General features: G+C 36.9%; 3 protein-coding genes across 4 annotated transcripts; all 3 read left to right on the top strand.

The window, feature by feature from the left end:
- The first annotated feature begins 1,004 nt into the window (after nt 1-1,004).
- LOC133745498 (glycerol-3-phosphate acyltransferase, chloroplastic) lies at nt 1,005-8,876 on the top strand. 2 transcript variants are annotated; one of them, XM_062173580.1, is made up of 13 exons: nt 1,005-1,414; nt 2,796-2,893; nt 3,904-3,990; nt 4,120-4,217; nt 4,579-4,636; nt 5,366-5,467; nt 5,618-5,679; nt 5,778-5,888; nt 6,856-6,934; nt 7,827-7,946; nt 8,014-8,127; nt 8,307-8,489; nt 8,578-8,876. In XM_062173580.1, exons 1-12 carry the CDS (start codon nt 1,099-1,101, stop codon nt 8,442-8,444), a joined length of 1,383 nt encoding a protein of 460 aa, XP_062029564.1. In that variant the 5' UTR covers nt 1,005-1,098; the 3' UTR covers nt 8,445-8,489; nt 8,578-8,876. The 2 variants fall into 2 exon arrangements, with proteins under 2 accessions (XP_062029564.1, XP_062029565.1); XM_062173581.1 differs by having other exon boundaries at nt 1,006-1,414; nt 8,310-8,489.
- Nucleotides 8,877-11,493: 2,617 nt separating this feature from the next.
- Nucleotides 11,494-13,955, top strand: LOC133742013 (B3 domain-containing protein Os03g0212300-like). The gene is made up of 4 exons (XM_062169709.1): nt 11,494-11,705; nt 12,918-13,194; nt 13,276-13,457; nt 13,557-13,955. The coding sequence occupies exons 1-4, from the start codon at nt 11,580-11,582 to the stop codon at nt 13,806-13,808; spliced, it is 837 nt and encodes a 278-aa protein (XP_062025693.1). The 5' UTR covers nt 11,494-11,579; the 3' UTR covers nt 13,809-13,955.
- Nucleotides 13,956-16,491: 2,536 nt separating this feature from the next.
- Nucleotides 16,492-20,472, top strand: LOC133707178 (uncharacterized). The gene is made up of 5 exons (XM_062132740.1): nt 16,492-16,645; nt 16,767-16,876; nt 18,408-19,030; nt 19,444-19,552; nt 20,250-20,472. Exons 1-5 carry the CDS (start codon nt 16,568-16,570, stop codon nt 20,290-20,292), a joined length of 963 nt encoding a protein of 320 aa, XP_061988724.1. The 5' UTR covers nt 16,492-16,567; the 3' UTR covers nt 20,293-20,472.
- The last annotated feature ends 405 nt before the right edge of the window (nt 20,473-20,877 follow it).

The raw sequence follows: 20,877 nt of genomic DNA, 5'->3' as shown, positions 1-20,877 counted from the left end.
GTCTCATCACACATGACATGCGATATAGCAACGTTCGGTCTAGTGGCAAATCCACGACCCAAAGGTGGCTTAAATGCTTAATAAACCACGGCAAGGACTAGTGACTGACCACGATCACCATATTACAAAAAATCATAAAGTTCACAAAGACAACGAAGGCGCTCAAATTCTAATTGCATTAGCACCACCACTAAAAGCTTGAACTTATTCTAAAATAAAAGCTGAAGCTTGAAACATATGATTTAGATCCACCACAACCTAAATCTAACCCACACCTCATTGCCTTCAAGATTGTGTGGATCCATTTCAAGGAATGAATCACATAAGTTCTAATCGACTTGCGGTTATGTTAATTAAAAACGCAAGTGAAATTCCAATCATCGAAATCTTAAACTCCATAATTGACAGTGACATTACTGACATAGCTAGTGGATCATAAATGCCACCCTGCTTGGCCAGATTAAGATGGATTAATTAAACAACAATATCCTTTAATACATCTTATCTAGATCTGATGATAATTGTACCGTAAAACACCCTTAAATGATCTTACCATTTCCTGATATAAAAACCCAAAATACACTCAAGGAAGCAAGAGCTAGAGCTAGAGACAACGGTGAAGTTATTTAAAGTTTTGATAGTTGGGCACTAGAAGATAACACACTGTCACACTCATAACTAAGAGGGGATAATGTAAATTAAATCTGATTTTACAAAGAAAGAATCAAGTAAAGTAGCATATCCAATCTTAGCTGCCATTTTCAAGTAGGACTGTTTCTATTTTCATGACATTGCTTGGGCCTGATCGCTTGGACTTATCCAGCCCAAAGTAAACGACACCAGAGCCTCCCCTCCTCAAGGCCATAGCCAATAAAGAGCCCGCATTTCCTCAGCCGCGCCCCTTCACAGTCCGCCACGTGTCCTCACACCTTCCGCTGGTGTCCCTCTCAGTTTTTCTCCCAATCCCATCGCCACAGCCATCCCCTATTGGGCGTTCGCGAAGCACGTGACCCACCAACACCATTCTTCTCCCCTCTTGGATCATAGCGCCTACGAGTTCAATTCCTCTCTCTCTCTCTCTAGCCTCCTTCTCTGACTATGTATATCCTCTCTTCTGCTACGTTTTCATCCACCACATTCCTCACGCCTAGGGTTTCTTCTTCTTCATCGCTTTCGTCGTCGTCATTGTCGTCGTCGACTTCGAATTCGAAGCTGCGGCTGGTGCCTCTGAGATCGAGTCCGCGGCGGAGCTCCTCGGCCTGTCCTTGCTCGTTTTACTCGTCCTCGAAGGTCAGAGCTATGGCGGAGATGGTCAAGGACAAGGAGGAGGAGTCGTCTTTGTCGGCGGTTGAGAGCGCGCAGCGCCGGGAGACTAAGCATTCACGCACGTTTCTTAATGTCACCAGTGAAGAAGGTTCGAGCTCTTTGGCTTTTGCTCTCTCTGTGTGTGTGTGCTTCTGTGTAGAAAATGACTGCAAGATTCGACTAATTGGATTCTTCAGGTTCTTGATTAGCTTAGTGGAGGCGTTGCTTTTAACTTAATTCTTGATATTCTTGAGTCTTGCTTGCATGCTACTTTTCCTTTTGTGAGTGACTTATGAGGAGTGTTGATATAGAAAATTTCGGTTAGGTTGTGTTCGCATGATTTTTGAAATTTCAGTTAACTTATTGAGAATCTGGATTCTCTTTCTTTTACTATTTCCTGCTAAACAAAACACGTAGTCAAGGTGAATTTGCCGTAGTAAGCTGAATACTGGACATGCTAATCAAAAGAATTTTGGTCTTTCGGCTGTTTAACAATGAAAGATTCAAATTTCGCTTGATAACCAAATGGAGTTATGATGAGTTATTCCGCCAATTTGGAGTAAAATGTATTTATTTTTCCAGACTACAATCAATATTTTTATAATTAGTTTTCACTAATGTGCTAAATGATTCTTGAGAGCAGAGGATTTATGCAGTAGGTTTTGGATGGGGATATTCATTTGATGTTACCTGATTTGTTATTGATTCATAGGGAATGCAGGCAAAATAGGTTAGCATACATGCTGTTATTTTCTTTTTTCTTAGTGCTGACGTGAAAGTCATTAAGCTATGATAACATAATATTTATCTAAAGAGAACAAAAGGACGACGCAAAGACCTCATTTCACTTATTGCCACTCAAATTCGTTCAAAGTTTGAGGTTCAACTACCACACTAATTATGTACATTGGTATCTGTATGTGCATATGTGAACATATATACATAGTACTTATTAATGGACACTACTTTTATCTATGGAACACTCCTAATTTTGAGTTCAAACAATTGTAGGAGGTACCTTGAAAAAGTCTTTTCGTATATAGATATGTACATATTCTCTACTTATGGTTAACAAGTGAATCACACTTACTGTCCTGCCTGGAAAATGATTTACTGGCCTCATGTAGGAAGGATAGGAGAATGTTCTAACTTCTAAATGAATTCCACTTTCGCATTTCTTGTTTTCCTAGCTTATTTGCATATATTGTTGAATAATACTTCTTGTAAATGTTTTGTTCTATTATTCATTTAAGAGTTCTATTGAATGGGAAATCTGTTTAGAAGATGCAGAAGGTATCTGAATGTAGAGATGAAGTCAGACAGCTACCACAAAACACTTATGATTTGGTTATTATAGTGAATTGAAGTATGCGAATGAAAAGTTCTGGTTTCTTTGAAATGCACTCTCCTTTATTTAGCAGCTTTTGTTCAAGTTTTCTGGAATGTTAGTTTTCTACTTCTGTTGACTAGGTCGAAATGTTCATATGCAGAGCTGCTGTCCGCAATCAGGATGGAAACAGAAGCTGGAAGGCTTCCTTCAAATGTTGCTTCAGGAATGGAGGAATTATATCATAATTACAAAAATGCTGTAAACTTCATTCTTATACTCATGCTTTACTCTACGTAGTTGTGTTTCTGAAGCTTTATTTTTGAATTTATCGACCAAATGTTTTTGCTCAATTTGATCTGAAAACAATAATTTATCTAACAATGTATGCAGATTACTATAACCATGTTGTTATTTGCATTATAGCCATTTTATATTTTTATGTAAATTTCATTTCTGTCTTAATGATTTTACTTTACTATTTGGTTTGAACTACAACAGTATTTTTTTTTTTGGCAGTTAATAGGGATGACATTTTACATTTCACATCTATAAATGGGATGCTTGTTGGTTTTTATTGCAATATACACACTAAGCTTTGTTATAAGCAGTGATAAAAGACTTGTTAGTTTATAAAATAATAGCAAAAGCCAAGAGTAGACCATCATTCTCATGCGAATCTCGTAAAATATATTAGTGAACATCTTGTTCTGTTGGATAGTCACAAGACCGGTCAATTAAGTCAGGATATTCGATTTATATATTCTTCCGAATGCTCTTTACTCTGTCACATACTGAATATGGTTGGATTAGTAAACGTTCCTAATATACATGCATGGGTTCAAACCTATTAATGAGGGTTCAGTGTACTGGATATTATATGCAAAACAAGTTTAGGGTTCTCTGTTAAACACTTCATGTCAGAATTGGTCATCTTTTTTGTCAACTTAGGGTGAAGTAAAATCTTCAAATGTGCTAATAATTCTATCCACCAGTCTCAGCAGTTTGTTTGTACAAAGAGAGAATAGTGCACTAATAAGGTCTTCAAATAAGGACTCGTTTCAATTTTTAGGTCACATGAACGGCTTAGATGCTGTAGATCATTATACTTGAGAAACAAATCCTTTACGGAAAATTCTTATGAAATACTCTTTCTGTGCCTCCCTCCCTCCCTCTCTCTCTCTCTCTCTATATATATATATATATATATATATATATATATATAATCAAACATTATACTTTGTTTCTAATCACAATTTATTGTGACTCAGATTCTCCAAAGTGGAAATCCCAAGGCAGATGAAATTGTTCTGTCAAATATGAGTGCTGTGTTAGATCGCATATTCTTGGATATAGAGGTAATATTGGAGCTCATGTTCATTTTTATACAGCAGTCATTTTTAGATGTATATGCAACACAGATATGGGAAACCAGATTTATCATTTTGATTTCATGTATATGAATATGATATAGCCGCATTTTTCAGGACCCATTTGTCTTCTCACCATATCACAAAGCACTGCGAGAGCCTTTTGACTACTACATGTTTGGACAAAATTATATTCGTCCTTTAGTTGATTTCAGGTGACTTGACAGCTTATATCCCTTTTACATCTTTATCAGTTGCTCCATATGCACGTAGTCTGTTTGTGCTTACGTGAATGCATGCAGTACACACTTCGTTAGATGTGTCGAAGTTAGACATCAGTTGAAGCCTTTTTTTATATTTTTTTATTATGTAAAATAGATAAATTCTATCTTTAGAAGGTAGTTCGTGTGATTTTGGTCAAAATATTCCTTATTTCTTTACCCCAAGAGCTTTGACTGAGTCGCATTGGTAGGGTTGTTTAAGTGATTAGGTCATAGGTTTTAGTCTCGCTATAAGATATTGCCATTTCCCTTGTTAGCATATAGATGTCCTAAACGTTGATGATTTTTGGTGCAGAAATTCATATGTTGGTAATATATCTGTTTTCTATGACATGGAACAGAAGCTTCGACAGGTACCTAGTCTGACCATTCAGTTTGATTATAATGTTTACCATTTATTTTGGGATTTTATTCTAACTTCTAAACATAGTAAAATTGTGGAAAGCTATTCTTACTAGCAAAGTTACACTCAACTTCCTTCTCGGTTTGATGTTTCAAAGTTATGTCTTGGATATGCAGAAAGTGTGGTTCAATGCATTATGCCAGTTAATTTAGGTTATATCTGCATGTCAAAGTATTCTGGAAGCAACTTGATACAGAATGACTATATATATATATATATATATATATATATATATATTCTTGAATAAGTTTCTGTCTGAACTGATAAACTGAAGATTCCATTAGTTAAAATGATCTGGTTCTACCTTTTAGATCTTTTCTCAGGCTAGGAAATGATAGCTATTATTTACCAGTTTGGCAATGGAACATGTTATACCACCAAAGCAAACTGATCAGATTTGGGTATATAACTTTGCCTAGATTCTAGATATCACAGTTATAGTTCACCATTAATTATCTTGAGCGTTCAGTGGTAAGACCTTGATGCTTCTGTGGTATGCAAATATGCAGATGCCATATTATTTTGATGAATTTTGTTATTCTGTAAATGATGATTAACTCATATTCTTATGGCCAGTCATGAGATTAAAAGTATTAATCTCAACTGAAAAGTATTAATTACTGTCCCATGAAGACTAGAAGTAACTCAACTGATGTCATGGGTTTGGATTACTGTTCAGGGTCACAACATTATTCTGATATCAAATCACCAAACTGAAGCAGATCCAGCTGTCATTGCCTTGTTGCTTGAAACAACAAACCCACATCTTGCTGAGAAAATGGTGAATTGATATGATCTTGTTTGTTTGTTTGTTTTTTTTTTTTTTAAGTCTATAATGACAAATTTTCTATTATGTGCACTTTTTTTTTTATTAACAGCTATTATGAGCGCTTATTAATGCTTATTTAACCAAATTTTAGACTTGGTACAGACCTACATAGCAGGAGATAGAGTTTTGACAGATCCTCTTTGCAAGCCCTTCAGCATCGGAAGGTGCTTGTGAAGTTCTTAAGCATGGTACAAATTAGTTTTGAAGCTCTATTGCTTTTATTGTTAACTGATGAAATCTCCATTGTCATTGCATTTCCCAGGAATCTTATATGTGTTTACTCAAAAAAGCACATGAATGATGTTCCTGAGCTTGCTGAAATGAAAAGAAAAGCAAACACACGGAGTTTGAAGGAAATGGCTTTGCTATTAAGGTACTTCTATATGTTCTGTGTATATGGATTAAAGTTGACTTGAGAATGTCTTACTTTTGGTGTTCCTACAATGTCTTTGGTTAAAAAGCTTTTGTTTTCCTGGACAAACATTAATCTTAGCTTTTTGTATCTCTTCTATTTTTCTCCTAGCTACGTATTCCTTTTATCTGTGAACCCTAGAAAGCATAAACAGTTTCAGAACTAGCCAATTAAAGGGCATCTCATAGTTGTGAAAAGTGGCTAGTAATAAAATGATGACAGAGAAGCTATGCCCCTCTTTTTCTCCGTCATTCTAGTATGCATTATATATTGGGAAATTAAAGTAAAGGAATTATGATTCTATCAGATGGGGATAGTATCAATGAGAGAAGAAAACTTTTTGTTCACTTCATGCTGGACAGGAAACTTGAGGGTCAGCATTGAAAGTCAAAATGCTGAATGGCCTAGTCACCTATAGGTTCTTCTGGTGGTGAGGTTTCCCAAGCTGTAGGTGATTGCTTTAATTTCCATCAGTGGTAAAGGGAATGATGTACTATCATGGTATCAGTACACTGTGTATATAACAGTAGGGCTGTGGAAGTCAGGTGCAACTGCTATGCGTGGTAGTGACAGAAAAAGTATAATAATGGCCTTCCCATCTAGCATTGGGTTCGCAACTTCTTTAAGTTGCCAGTGATCAATATGTAGAATACAAGGTCGCTTGTTAGAATGCATATAAAAGTATCCCAGATATCTGATGGTGGTTGGGTTAAGAGAGTTGAAGAGCTGTATCCTCTATCGTACATGTCGTCCTGGGTAATACATTGGTTGACTGCCTCAGATGCATCCGTTTGTTTCAGTATTATGGGTTCCTGAAATACATTATGCATTTTTTGAACCTCTGTTAAAACTGTGTTATTAAATGGTTCAAATTTATCTCCCTTTGTTCTCTAAATGCAGCTTTCTAACTGGAAATGTTTGAGTGCAGGGGTGGGTCACAAATTATATGGATTGCACCAAGTGGTGGAAGGGATCGGCCAGATCCTGTAACAGAAGAATGGTTCCCAGTAAGCTCTTTCAACTTTGCATCTATTTGAAGTTGGGAAACAAATTGTTTATTTATATGTTCAATTTCATTATTGATACTTACACTTACGTGTACCCATATATATATATATATATTCTTCTTTTTTTATTTTTTATTTTGTTATGTGACTTTTGATACAAGTTTTGATCTGGATAGAAGTTTATTTTTCCCTATGATATTTATCTTGGAAGTATCTTCTATAATTTTTACTATATAAGGTTTTAAATTTGTATCTCTATGCTGTAATTGCAGCTGAAGGTAACCTTATGTGTAGGTGTAAAATTTGGAGGAATAATTTGTTTATCAATGGAATTCTCTGGCTGAACATAGATAAAATAATGCCTCAATAATTGTAGAGGCAGCCTAAATAGATTGTACAAATGTACATATTTTGGAGGTACAATCCCATCATTATTTTCTGAAATAACTTGAGGAAATCCTGGAAAACATTGTGCTGAAGAAAACATTAACTCAAGTATTGAGAATTTCGGTTTATGTGATGGAGGATACAGTTTTGAGTTCATGTTGGCATATGTGACACAATATAATCATTTTCTAAAACTAAAAGAACTTTTGTGATTGGTCTTTGTAATATGTTACATGATGTTTGGGAGGTAGTGGAGAGGCATGTGCTTCAAAGAAGGTATAAGATAGGCCGATTCTGCTTGAATATTTAAAAATAAAAATATAATAGAATAAAAATAAATACCCAGTCCGCAAGCTTCACTTTGTTAATAGTTTTGGTTGCTGATATTCTTTCTTGTTTGTTCATGAAATTTCTTTTTATGTACATAACACACACAAAAAGTGCACCTGTGTGTACATCCTCTCTTCATAATGCAATGGACTTCATCCTAATATAAATTGATCAGGCACCTTTTGATGCTTCTGCACTGGACAATCTAAGAAGGCTTGCTGAACATTCTGCTGCTCCAGGGCATATATATCCCTTGGCATTATTGTGTCACAACATCATGCCTCCTCCACGCCAAGTATGTTTTCTCTGATCTGGTCTTCTTGTGATGCTACCTTTCCTCTTGTGACACAATGTTTTCCCAGGTAGAAAAAGAAATTGGGGAGAAGAGAATGATCGCCTTCCATGGTACTGGATTATCGGTGGCACCTGAAATCTCTTTCTCTGATATCACTGCTTCCTGTGAAAGTCCAGAAGAGGTCGGTTCAATCTACCTTCCTAGTTGATGTGCATTGTTTCGGTTATTTTGCTTCATGTACTTTACATAATGTTGCAAGGACAACTCTTTGCCATTGATCTGAGGATACACGTGTTTAGAAGCATTTCATTTCAATTATTTGTTTCTGATATTTCTAAGTAATCGAGCTCTTATCTGTAGCAGGCTAAGGAGGCATACACACAAGCTCTGTATAATACTGTTACTGAACAGTACAATGTGCTGAAATCTGCTATACACGGCAAACAAGGACTAAAGGCATCTACCCCGAATATTTCTTTGTCACAAACATGGAATTAGTTCATCTTTCAGCACTATTCCTTATTGCTCAGCTTTTATAGTCAGGTAATTTCTTAGATCCTACTATCTTTCATTGCAAGCTGTTGGTGCTTTTTTTATGTGCAAGTTAATTATATTTTTTTGAATTCCACAGACTAGATTCTTACCGTGCAACTCCTGACCAAAGTTCCACTGGTCCTTCAACAGCACAAGTATGCACTACGCCAAGATCTAATTTTGTAAGTTCACCATCTATTAGATGGATTCTTTTTGTGGATATATTTAGGCAAGAGCTGAATTCTTAAGAAATCGGAGCTGTCTCAAAATGGTTCAGTTTTCGGGTGTATACTGTACAGATGGAGTCAGTTGTTGACAACAATTGTAAATTGAACTCTAGTTACTTTGTAGTAGACTAAGTTTAAAGCCAATTTCGCAACAGTTCTTTCTCTAGCACCTCTTATATCTTAATGATCGGATTAGTGCCATAGAAGCATCATATTAGCTTCAAAGTTTGGTAGTTTGATGTAGATTTCTTCTTTACCAAGTCTGTCCTGACATTTACTGGATGTATGCGTTGTGTTCCTGATTTTTTTACTGTTGGTGTCTCACTTGGGTTATTGTTGTCTGATATCATAAAAACCATCGATATATGATTCTGGAAGATTGGATAGCCATTCAGACAAGAAACAAACAAAATGTTTTAGTAGGCTTTTTGAGCTGCTGTATTACATATGCTCTCTGAATTTTTTCTAATTTCCTCATTAGCATCAGTTAGAAAAGATTAAGATTGGTAAGATTTGAGTATAACATAGAAAGAGCTTTGTGTAAAACGGAATGAGATGACTTCATTTTATTTAATGTCACTATATTTGATGCCTTGTTACAAACAAAGTTTCATTTACTACTAACAAGTGAAATCTTACTCTTTCCCGGTAGAAAATTGTCATATCACTAACACCATGTCACCATAAACCCTCAAGTCAGATGCTGTACCTGTCATAGAGTTCTTACTTCCAAAGGTCACTAATGTGACAGACTTCTTTTCCTCTCTCGACAGTTGGAGAGAAGTTTTTCAAAACATGTCATGGTCTCTTCTTTTGATTCATGATTGTGTGTGAAGCATGATTGTGTGTGTCATGACATCAGCATGAACAATTTACCCCGTTTTTCAACCAGAAATATCAGTACAATTTGTTAATTGGAGTATATCTCGCCCCATCGTTCAGACTATTCTCCGTCAATTGGGCTGGCATCTCATTTCGAATAAAAAATAAAATGCAGTGAATCATTAATCATTTATCACCCTCGATTGTTTTGTAAGATGAAACAGATCCTAGCCTCCCAAATTATGTACTTCAAGAACATAAAATCTTCCCTTTCAAAAAAAAAAGAACATAAAATCTTTTGACCAAAAAAAAGAGAAAAGAAACAAGAACAAAAGTATATTTTTCCCCTTGAGAGACCAGATCCAAATAATTCTTGTCCTAAATTTTTATCACCCGTAAAATCCTTTTTGAAATCCAACTAATTAAATCGAAGCTGATCTCTAGCTGATTTCAATGTATCAGCTTTTGATTCTTGCACAACTTTCAACTTTATACACAGAAGAACGTAACTAAAAAAAGCATCTCAATCATTCATCGTTATCTGAGAAACTCAAGGATTAAAACTTGAGCTGATTGAGCATCTTTATTCATAGTTTCACAAGTGCCTAACTAGTCAAATAAAATTAGAAGAATAACCTTGGTAATCATAAACAATTCAAACGAAAAGATTGAAAACTACCTTTTGGAAAAGATTCTTGAGAGGAGTTTCAATATTGTACAGAAGCAATGAGAGAAGGGAGAGAAACGGCGAAGGAGAGAGTGTAGCAAACTAGGATATTATAGGCCTTCCAATATTCCAATGTAAATAGTAGAAAAGCAAAACGAGTACTTTGGACAATAGTCATCAACTGTATTTTGTATCGCTTGTTCTGGTGGCACACAACATGGGGGTCTCAATGTCATCACCTGTGATTGTTGGCCAACGCCCATCCTCTCCTGCATTCAGCACCATGATTCAGGCTGTTAGAAAGCAAAGCACTCTATACAACTAAAGCAAAAGGCTGTGCTTATCCTCAGAACTAAAAGAAAGTACGTAGGACTTAATTGAAGTTGTTCCAATCACACCTGAATTAATTGAGTAAAGGGGTGGCATATGGGGCTAAGTCCATGCCTTGAGACTGATACCCGAACCTGCAAAGTATGAACATTTTCTTTTTCAAATACCAGGTATATGCCAAACTATATAAAGAAGAAACAATCTAGACTGCCCCTTTCAAGTTTTTCTTTGACGAATTGACGAATGCATCTGACATTCCTCAAGCAATCTGGACAAGTTTTGACAAAAATCGCCCTCAAAAGGAATCACATATAAATGAATCAGAAGAAGCATGACACCTGATGTTTTTCCTTCCATTTAGGGAAGAAGTTAGCACCTAAGGGCATCTCCAACCCTAGTGTCAAATGATAAAGAGTTGGAACCAGTGGTCTCTCATCTCATCATTTGTCACTAGTAAGCATTTTGTTGTCAATTTTTGTTGCAAAATTGTGAAGTTGATTTAAAAATGAAGAATTGGGTAACCCAAATTGAGTATACATCTGCATCATTCATGGCTGTGGAAAATGGGGGGTGAGACTTTCAGAAGCTAAAGGTGAAATCTTTCTTTGAGAAGAAGAACTCAGGGTTTCGGGGTTAAGACTGACTAGTAGTCTGGGTATTCCCTTAAATAACGTTTGACAGGTTAGACCCTAAGGGTCCTGAGCGAAGTTTTCACCTGAACTTCCTAAGCTTTCCCGTTAGAAGATGGAAAATTGGGAAGGGAAGGAAAGTTGGGAAGAAAAAGAGAAGAGAAATAAAAAGAGGAATTGTAGACCATTAGATCTAACAATAGACACGTGCCTTCATCTAGTTGAAAGCTTAAGCAGCTCAGGTAAAAACCTTGCTCAAGAGGGGATCCTCTCCTAGCTGCAAGCTTTAAATTTCACTCACTGACAAAGTAATGACTCTCTTTAAGAAGAGGAGATTTGTTACACCTACACCAGGCCAAAATCATCCTTCAAAGTCTGAACCTCAGTTTCCAAAAGAAAAGTTGAACCTTTGAACACAGATCAGATGGCCACAATGTCACGCCCAATGGCTTCTCGGAGCAACAGAGAGGGAAGAGGACATGCCTTCCCAGTGGACTCTCCAAGCTTCTACTTGAAGATTGTTACTGCTGTGGATCTCCAAGATGGGAAGGTATGTAATTGTGAGCTTGAACCTCTGCCTTTTAACTTTTTCCCATGAGCCATTTAAAGCTTGAAAATCTGGCCCTATTTCTTAGCTTCCTGACCTTAAAAGTTGAAAGTCAATACATTTTTGCTTCATTTCTCAATTTTTGTCAGCTTGAAAGTTGCAAGTTTTTAACTCATTGTTTGGCAAGAAAAAAAAAACAAAGAAAGAAAGAAAGAAGAAAGAATTCATCTGTTTGATTTTTGAACTTTTTTCAGCTTGAAACCAGGACCTTTTTTTTTTTTTTTTTTTTTTTAAGACAAAAAGAAGGAAAACATAACACATACAAGAAGAAGTTGACTTTTTATTTTATTTTATGAGAACTAGAGAGAATTTCAATTCATAATGTATATGAAAAAAACTCGGTCTTTTTAAAGAAGGGGTTGTATATCCGCTTGGTTTCTGATATTTCATCACCGTGAAAGCTGAATACTTTTATAATTCTGATCATCGTATGGGTATGGAGAAAATGCCTTACTTATATCTGGACACTTCAAATCTAAGTAGAGAGTTGGTGTAATTTGTTCATTTCTCTGATTGCTGACTGCTTTACCATCTGTTTTGGGGAGTGCTCCAACTCCATTATTTCATCAATTTCTCACACTTTTGAGAATGATTTTTTCACGCATTAGAATATATATATATATATATATATATATATATATATATATATATATATATATATATATATATATATATATATCTGAATGGAATCTTTTGTAAATACTGAACATAGTACTGCAAATGTTATAGAAATAGGGATATACTCAAGCTGGTCCTTCCATATGTTTATTTCCAATGCCATAGTGTAATTGTCAGTTTTAATTAGTCACTGGAAAAAATGCGGTTTTAGTTCATTTCTCATGCCCCATCTAGACCTTTACATCTTTTATTCTCTCATTTAGAAGAATGAAGCAATTACATGCTTTTGTTTGCACTCTCGTTTAGTCTTTATTAATTTGTAAGTACGTAGTAGCATTCTATGGGTTTGCAGCTTGATTAAGCTATACGCGAGCAGACATGTTGATCATTAGGTAAACGTTACTAAGTTTCATCTTGATTGATTTGCATACCCTTCGTCTTGATCATTGAATGATGATCATTGTGTACATTGATGTTCCTGAATGCTACACAATTGCATGCATATATCAATTATGGGAAGCTATATATGAATTTCAGGAACTTCCAGAGCCAGCTGTGACGAAGTATGGGAATTGTATGGCAGACTCCATATTCCTCAAGGTTCCCAATTGCGGAACACCATGGCCAGTAGAACTAAAAAAAACGATTCGTGGTAGCCGAATCTGGTTACAAAAAGGATGGGAACTATTCACAGACTTTTACTCCATAGACCAAGATTACTTCATAGTGTTCAGCTATGAAGGCGAACATTCTTATTTCCAAGTACACATTTTCAACTGCAACAATATGGAAATAGGTTATTCAATTCGTGGAGGTACGTATTCAAATTTGGTTATGTTTGTGCAAGTCAGTAACCGATGCATGCTTCATGGTATTAATCATGGGAATCAAACAGGAGCTGGTGGATGCATGTCTACACCCAATTCAAAAGGTACCTCCTTTCCCTCTGCATCATCTGCTGGCAGAGACCAAAACAATGACAACAAACGTGACTTTTATGGAGCTAACAATTTCAAATTCGGGGACAAGCCTAGTTTTCGGGTCATAATGACTGAAAAATACTTATCATCTTTCTTGGTAAGCTTCTCTCAAGAGAACCAGTTTTAAAATGAGAGATATCAACGTGTTGGATACACTGGATAATGTGTTTACTATTACCTTTTCTCATGTTTGCAGAAAGTACCTTCGTACTTCACCATCGAACATCTGTGTGAAATAGGGTCTCATTCTACTGTGACCTTACAGACTTCAGGTGAAAGAACTTGGACTGTTCAGTGTGCTGTCAGCAAATGTGGGAAAAATGCAAGATTCAATCGTGCTAGTTGGAGAGGATTTGTGAAGGGCAATCAATTGGAAGCACGTGATGATTGTCTGTTTGAGTTGATAGGCGTTCGTATGCTCAAAGTCAACATATCCCGAGCTAAATGAAGGCGATTGATACCTGACCTCTGTACCAAAACTACATTGGTAGCCTATGACTAGTTGATGTTAAGTTAATGTTGTTTCCAAACCTTATGCAAAGATGACCTCTCTTAAGACTACTATCTATTTGCTAGTGTTGGATTGATGTTGTTGAATTAATGTCTGATTTCTTGTTTGGGGCCGCGACCACTTACCCAATTTCAGCATGAACATTGCCCACTTACTCCACCAAGAGTTTTTTAACCCTAATTACCCAATCTAACCTATAGTGACAATTTTGCCCTCATATTAAGAAATTACAAAATCCCAGTCTTTATCTCTCTCCTCATACCAGATCCGATCTCTCTCTCTCTGATATCTGATCCTCTCTCTCTGATCTCCGATCACCATATCCGGTTGCAACGATGGCGACGATGCCCTCCATCGACAAGGCCGCCTGCTTCTCTCGGCCTGAAGACGACGACGCCGCCCTCCGTCGACCTAGCTGCCAGTTTCTCTATGGCTACCTTCGAAGTCATCAACGTTCAATTCTCTCCAGTCATCAGTTCGACTCGATTTGGTTTCCAGACCCTTATCTTCGATGCCGAGTTCGTTTCCAGTCCTTCATCTTCGACGCCGAGTTCTTTTCCAGGCCCTATCTCTCTCCGCAACCGACCCGAACGCCCGATGTGGCTGACCCGAAATTACAGCGATCGGAGCCGGCGCTGGAGCTTCTTCAACCTCCAAGAGCGATCGACGACTTATAAAACGACCGACTCGTCGTCCAGACCCGAACGTCGACCGACGTATAGCCTTCAGACGCCGGAGACGAAGCCATGGTGCCGCCGAAGATGGTGATTGGGTGCCCAGAGCTTTACTGGGTGCCCAAATCAGTTTCTAGTTTCTTTTTTTTTTTTTTTTGCTACCCACTACATTTCCTGGCTGGTCAAATTTTATTTCTCCAGTAGTGATTGCTTTTTATTATGATTTCGTTGGCAAAGGTGATCGGTCAAAAAAGTTGTTTTCTCTCACTATATGACTTCTCTCACTATATGAATACTTGTCATATGCTTGGTTTGATAATTTTTTGACTTGCCCAGCAAACTTTTTCAAAATTGACTTGGCAATAATAACATTATTGAGGGGCAATAATGTTTCTACTGGGGGTAATAATCATATTACTGGGGGCAATAATATGATTATTGGGAGGCCTTAATTTGATTATAAATTGATCAATTGTGCTGTAGTGTATTCATTTTGGTTTTGAGAGTTTATACAATTCACTGGGCGGCAATAATATGATCACTGGGCAGCAATAATATGATTATTGAGAGGCAATAATATGATTACTGGAGGGCAATAATATGATTACTGGGGGGCAATAATATGGTTACTGGGTATTATTAGGGGCCAGTTAATTTAGACGCCGGAATCCGGTCACCAGTCCGGTAGCCGGATTCCGTTCACCGGTCATCGGTCGCCGGAATCCGATCACCGGTCACAGGAGTCCGCGGCTGCCACTGGTCACCGGAGCTTAGCAAGGTGGAGGATGACTTCTCTCTCTCTAAGTGAGAAAGAAGGAAAGGGCAAATAAGTCTCAAAAATTAATAAAAAGAATTAAAAAAGAATTAATTGGGTAAAGGGGAAATAATCCCTTAGAGTGTTTTGGGTAAATGGGGTTTTTAAACTCTTCGTTGTGCAAGTGAGCAATTGTTAAGCTGAAATTGGGTAAACGATCATTTCCCCTTCTTGTTTCTTTCTCAAGTTGGTAATGTTGTTGAATGGGCTCATTTCTCCTCAAGATTTATGGTCATGGCCTCTCCAACTTCAAAGCCTATTAAGCAGCTCAAGAACACTCATAAGCTAGCAAATTCTACCCGGTATATCATGTTGAATGAACAGCAAAGTTGATTTCATTGATATGAATAGAGTTGCACCCTTTAAACCTAGAATACATGCAGCTCCCATTTTAAATAAGAGGGCTAAATGTAACTTATTTAATATAATATAAATAGTTGTTTGTTTTCATAGTCAGTGAAATACGATACGTGTATATAAACCACATCAAGGTGACAAGATTTAACCTATGATCGACCTATACCAGAAACATATGCGAAACTTGAGAGGTAGCAAGTGATGAGGTTGTGTAACTTAATTGAGAGATAGCAAGTGATCGATGAGCATGTAATTGTTCGTTTACGATGGATAAATGTACATGCATGATGCATGGATTCACCACTTTATGTTAACTCGGTTTTGTTTAACACAGCGAATAGCTAGCTTATGGTAGACCGTCCTACGTACGTACACTTTGATTCGATTCGATACATGTCCACCTCCCGGCCTGCTTTCTTCAACAAAATGCATGTGCAGTATTGATCACCAGTAACATCTCCCATTTGACTGACCTGCATGCATGATTGAAGAATGGGTCGGCCATGCCCATTTCTTCTTTACACTCTAAATCGGTCATGCATGGCTCATATATATAATTGAACAAGAAGACCACACCCAGAAAAGAAAAGCATGAATCAATCCAAACAGATGAAATTTCTTCCATGCATTTTCACCATTCCCGACCCAAATTAGAGTAAACAACACTAGGAAAACAAGGATAGAAGAGCGAGAGAGATTGTAGACCACTGGATTCTGATGTTGCCACGTGTCTTCATCCAATGGATGTTCTAGGGTTATTTCTGTCCATTCTTTTAAGTCTGTGAAGCAAAGGCTAATAAAAGAGGAGAAGAGGGAGAGGCAATCAAGAGGGTTTTAGAGGAGAGTGAAAAATGGGGAAGAAAGAAGGAGACTTGTGGGACGATTCGGCTCTCATCAATGCTTTCGACAACGCCATGACTACCTACAAGGTAAAAGCTTCTCTCTTTCTCTCTACTTCAATTGAGTGATCCTAGTCTTAGTCCTATTTCAATTTTGAGCAGAGCAGCATCTGTTCTGTTTAGTTGATTGGTTTCTGACCTCAATTTTCAGAAAATGCATAGCAAGAAACCCACTCAAGGTCCAACCCAGGAAGACAAACTTGTGAGCAGTCCTGAAGAACAAGTCATTGTTGAGGCTGGTCAAACCCACGAGGCTAAAAGGTGACCCCTCATTGTTTTTCTGAATTTTCATGACCCTTTATAGATTTGTTCTTGTACCTTTTGTTTTGGGTATTTCTGTGGCAACTTTTTTTTTTTTTTTTTTTTTTAAAGAGCTGAAAAACATAAACAAAGGTATTGTAGTTGTGCTGCTTATGGTTTTGAGCTTTTGGGGGCGTTTATATAACATTTTAATAGATTCTGTTAGTGTTTCAGAGAACTTTTGTGTCTGTTGGCTTGATTTGTTGATTCAGATATTGAAGATTGTGCTTTCTAGGTTGTATAAGTAATCAAGAGATGGAAGCCCACTGATAAAACTAGTGTGATTGGAACTTCGGACCTAATAGGTTCAATCATAGAAGCCTAGAAATGTAGAGGTGCTTACGGGTTCTGTGTGCCCACTAGTTCATCGGGTTAACTTTTCTCACCAAAACCCAACCTCATGCAACAAATAGGACTTGGATCCTCTGCTATAAATTTAGTTGCTAGGATTTTCACCTAGAGCTGCCACGTCATCACAAAAGGATCCAACACGGTTATATATTGAAAAGTTGTAGAAAAGCTTAAAATCTACATGAAGCAACAGATAAGATCTCCCCTCTCCTTCTTCAACTACTCCACACTATTTACTTCTTGAAGATGTCTGATATGGATATAGACCTGGTACAGCAAGTTCAACAGTTGCTTTAGACTACACATTTTCGATCCATATTTGTTATAATTGAGTCCATCCGTGAATTGCTAATATGTTTCTTACATCTATATCGTCAGAAGTTAAAGACCGCCTTATCTTATCTTGAACAATCTGAACTGAGCAAAAAAATATGGAAGCTAGGTAAAGGTTGAAGGTGAAGCCATGTAGGTCTAAGCATTTAAGGTGCCACATTTAGATGAGGAACTGCTATGGTTAATTGTTTCTCAAGGCTTACTTTCCTCATTCCTTTAAAATCCTGGAGAGATTTATTTTTATTTATTTATTTTTATAATTATTTATAAGTAATGTTGCAAGAATGTGGTCACATCCTGTTGTTCGGACAGAGTGTTTGCTATTATTCGTCTTTATGTTGTGTTTTCTGTTGGTGGTTTGGTTTTTGTATGCGAATGCGACTGATTACAGCTGTTTATACTTTTACTTTTGTTGGGGTTATGTCTCTAAAGCAGTTCTAGTAAGATTTATAATAACCTTTCACTAAAATACCCTAGATGGGAGGGCAGCCATACGGAGCAAATTTAATTTGCTCTTCTATTAGCTGTAGGCATAAAGGACTTTGATTAACAAAAGAAGGCTCAAACTCAGCTCTTCCAGCATGTCATTCAAAGATTAAAGCATACTGAAAAATAATTATAGATAGTTAATATATACGACAGCGTCCACCGGCAATGAATGGCTGAAATTGGCTAAAAATCATTTCTAACAAGGCATGCAAACCTTAAAGTGTTAAATAATAGTTATTAAAGGTTATGATGCTGTAATTGCTTGTATATCTTTGAATATATAACATACTAATTTTGCTACCTCTTCTTGTGCTTTAAGAGTACAAGGGGATGCAGATGACCTGACAAAAGATATGCAGAAGACTACTATGGAAATGGGAGAGACCGGTAATCTTTCAGAAGTTAAAGAAAATCATTGTTTAGATTCATATGTACCTGACCCCTATTCACAAGATGCTCAGGACATGCAAAACAACTATTCATATTCAGAAGGTGGAGAAGATTATACAAAGTTACTCAACCAGTATTATGAGATTGAGGAGAAAAGACAGAAGATTCTAGAGAAACTTCATCAATTTGGTGGTGGGAATTACCAGTATTCTGGTGAAGGTTCAGGTTCAGGTTCTGGTGTACAGTGGGGTACTGTTTCTAGTTACGAACAAAATGCAGTCCCTGCTAGCCAACCTTCTGATCCGGCTGTTGTGGGTTCATGTTGCCCGTACATGTGTCCGTGCTTGATGACTTCATGCACTGCATTTCCTGCTTGTCCGTTGGATTCGACATGTGCTGGTATAACTTGTACGGAAGCTTGTTTGGCAACAAGTAATGGGAAACCATTATCTCTTGAAGATAGAAAAATTGTCAAGACAGCATTTGGGACTGCAGAAAGAGCATTATCATCCATGAAAACAAATATTACTGTTGATTCTAGTATAAGTGAAGGTAAGAATTCCTACTGAACTAGGCACATCTTTATGGCACGTGTGTTCTTTAATTGATCAGCACAATTTGACACATGTTCTTTGTTAAATCTGTTTTTACTTCCCTTGTATAGTGTAATCATGTTGCTAATGTTTTTTTACTTTCTGCTGTTAACACACACATAACTATATATCCAAAGGCTTTAGCTTGACTGATTGATCATGATCTAAAATCAATGACACAGATATATTGTTCATTGCTCTCATCTTATCACTAGACAACTTGTTTCATGTCATGTTTTGGTCCCTTACTTTCCATGCCTGAAGCATGGTTTGTGTTGGCGATATAAATTGATATTGTTTTGAATAAGTGATAAGAGTATTCTGTCTGATTCTATCATCTATTCCCCCCCCCCCCCCCCAATAAAAATACAGAGAAAAAGGATGAGAAAGATGAATCAGAAATGGCTGAAACTACTGGCTCAGAGACAGATATCAGTGTGGTACTGAATGCATGGTATTCCGCAGGTTTCTACACCGGCAAGTATGTAATCATTTCCTTACTAAATGATTTCAATCAAATGACTTGTTTCTTCATGCGATTAGCTGTATTGTAATCGCATCATATTCCTTTCTTAACTACACCGGTCATCAATCTCTCATTATATGGGGTGTTGTACTGGAAGATGTCTTAATTTGCATTACTTTCTTTCATTATTTGTAATTTGCATTGCATATCTTACCTGAGCTCTTGAACTACAATGCTATATGCTTGGAATTTCTGTGAGACCTGCGAATAAATATTCAATTTTCTGTGTATCCTTGAGAGGGTTTTGCACTGGTCATATAGAGCCAGGAATGTGATTGGCAATTGGGCTCTCAGACTCATTTGATTATGCATTGTGAGTGTATGTGGTGCTTGAGCTATTAAATACTTTTATGTGAAAGCACTAGAAACATATGAGTTGCACAGATTCATTAAATTGGTTGATTGCTGGGTTTGGTTCCTTTACACATCTTTTATGGCACTGGCTGCAAATTTATTGATTTCACGTCACTACACAACAAGACCGCTGTGCATCTTTATATATTTTCATCTAAATGTTTGTTGCTTTGTATATTATATGTCCCTCTCAAACAATATGGCCTTGCTTAGCTTTTTCTTTGGTGATCCTTGGATTGTTTTTTATAGTTCAAATATTTATGTGTATTCCACTGTTTGACTGAGCTTTCTGATATAGGTATCTTGTGGAGCAATCCATTGCAAAGAAGCGACAAAGTTAAACATTCTCTCGCAACATCAAGCTGCGGTATACAATATTTTTACTAATGAGTTACGACACAGGATCTGCAGTTAAATCAAATATCTGTTTACTCAGCAATTTTAACTAGTTGTAATTGTTAAATGTAGCATCATTTTGACCCACAGCTGTATCAAAGCCACTCTTTCTGTTCCTTGAGTTACTCTCCCTCTTTTTTGATCCCAATTTCTATTTCAAAAGCGAGACAAACAATTGCTTGTGTTCCCCGAAGCGCTGGGGAAGTCATCATTTTTTAAGTAATGACATTCTTGCATTTTTAGCAGGAGTGCTTCTATTCATACCTCCACATTTGGTATATGGACCTCTCTAAATTTTTGTAAACTTTTTTGCCCCATTTTGTCCCTGCAGAGAACAGAAGATAAAAACAAAAAAACAAAAAAAAGAGAAGGAAAAAACTGGAACCAAGCCCGTAGTGTTCCTTCTTCCTCGCTCTTTCTCTTTTTGGTTGATGGGTTATTTTGCTAATTAATTTTGGTGGGTGTGGAGATTTCAAGGATAGGATTTTGGTCTTGGGTCTGGGAATATAAAAGATTTCAAGTTCTGCCAT

This window comes from Rosa rugosa, chromosome 4 (genome assembly GCF_958449725.1).
Source record: "Rosa rugosa chromosome 4, drRosRugo1.1, whole genome shotgun sequence".
Classification (NCBI taxonomy): Eukaryota; Viridiplantae; Streptophyta; class Magnoliopsida; order Rosales; family Rosaceae; genus Rosa; species Rosa rugosa.
Note: the sequence above shows the minus strand (reverse complement) of the source record. Positions and strands in the feature narration are given on the sequence as shown.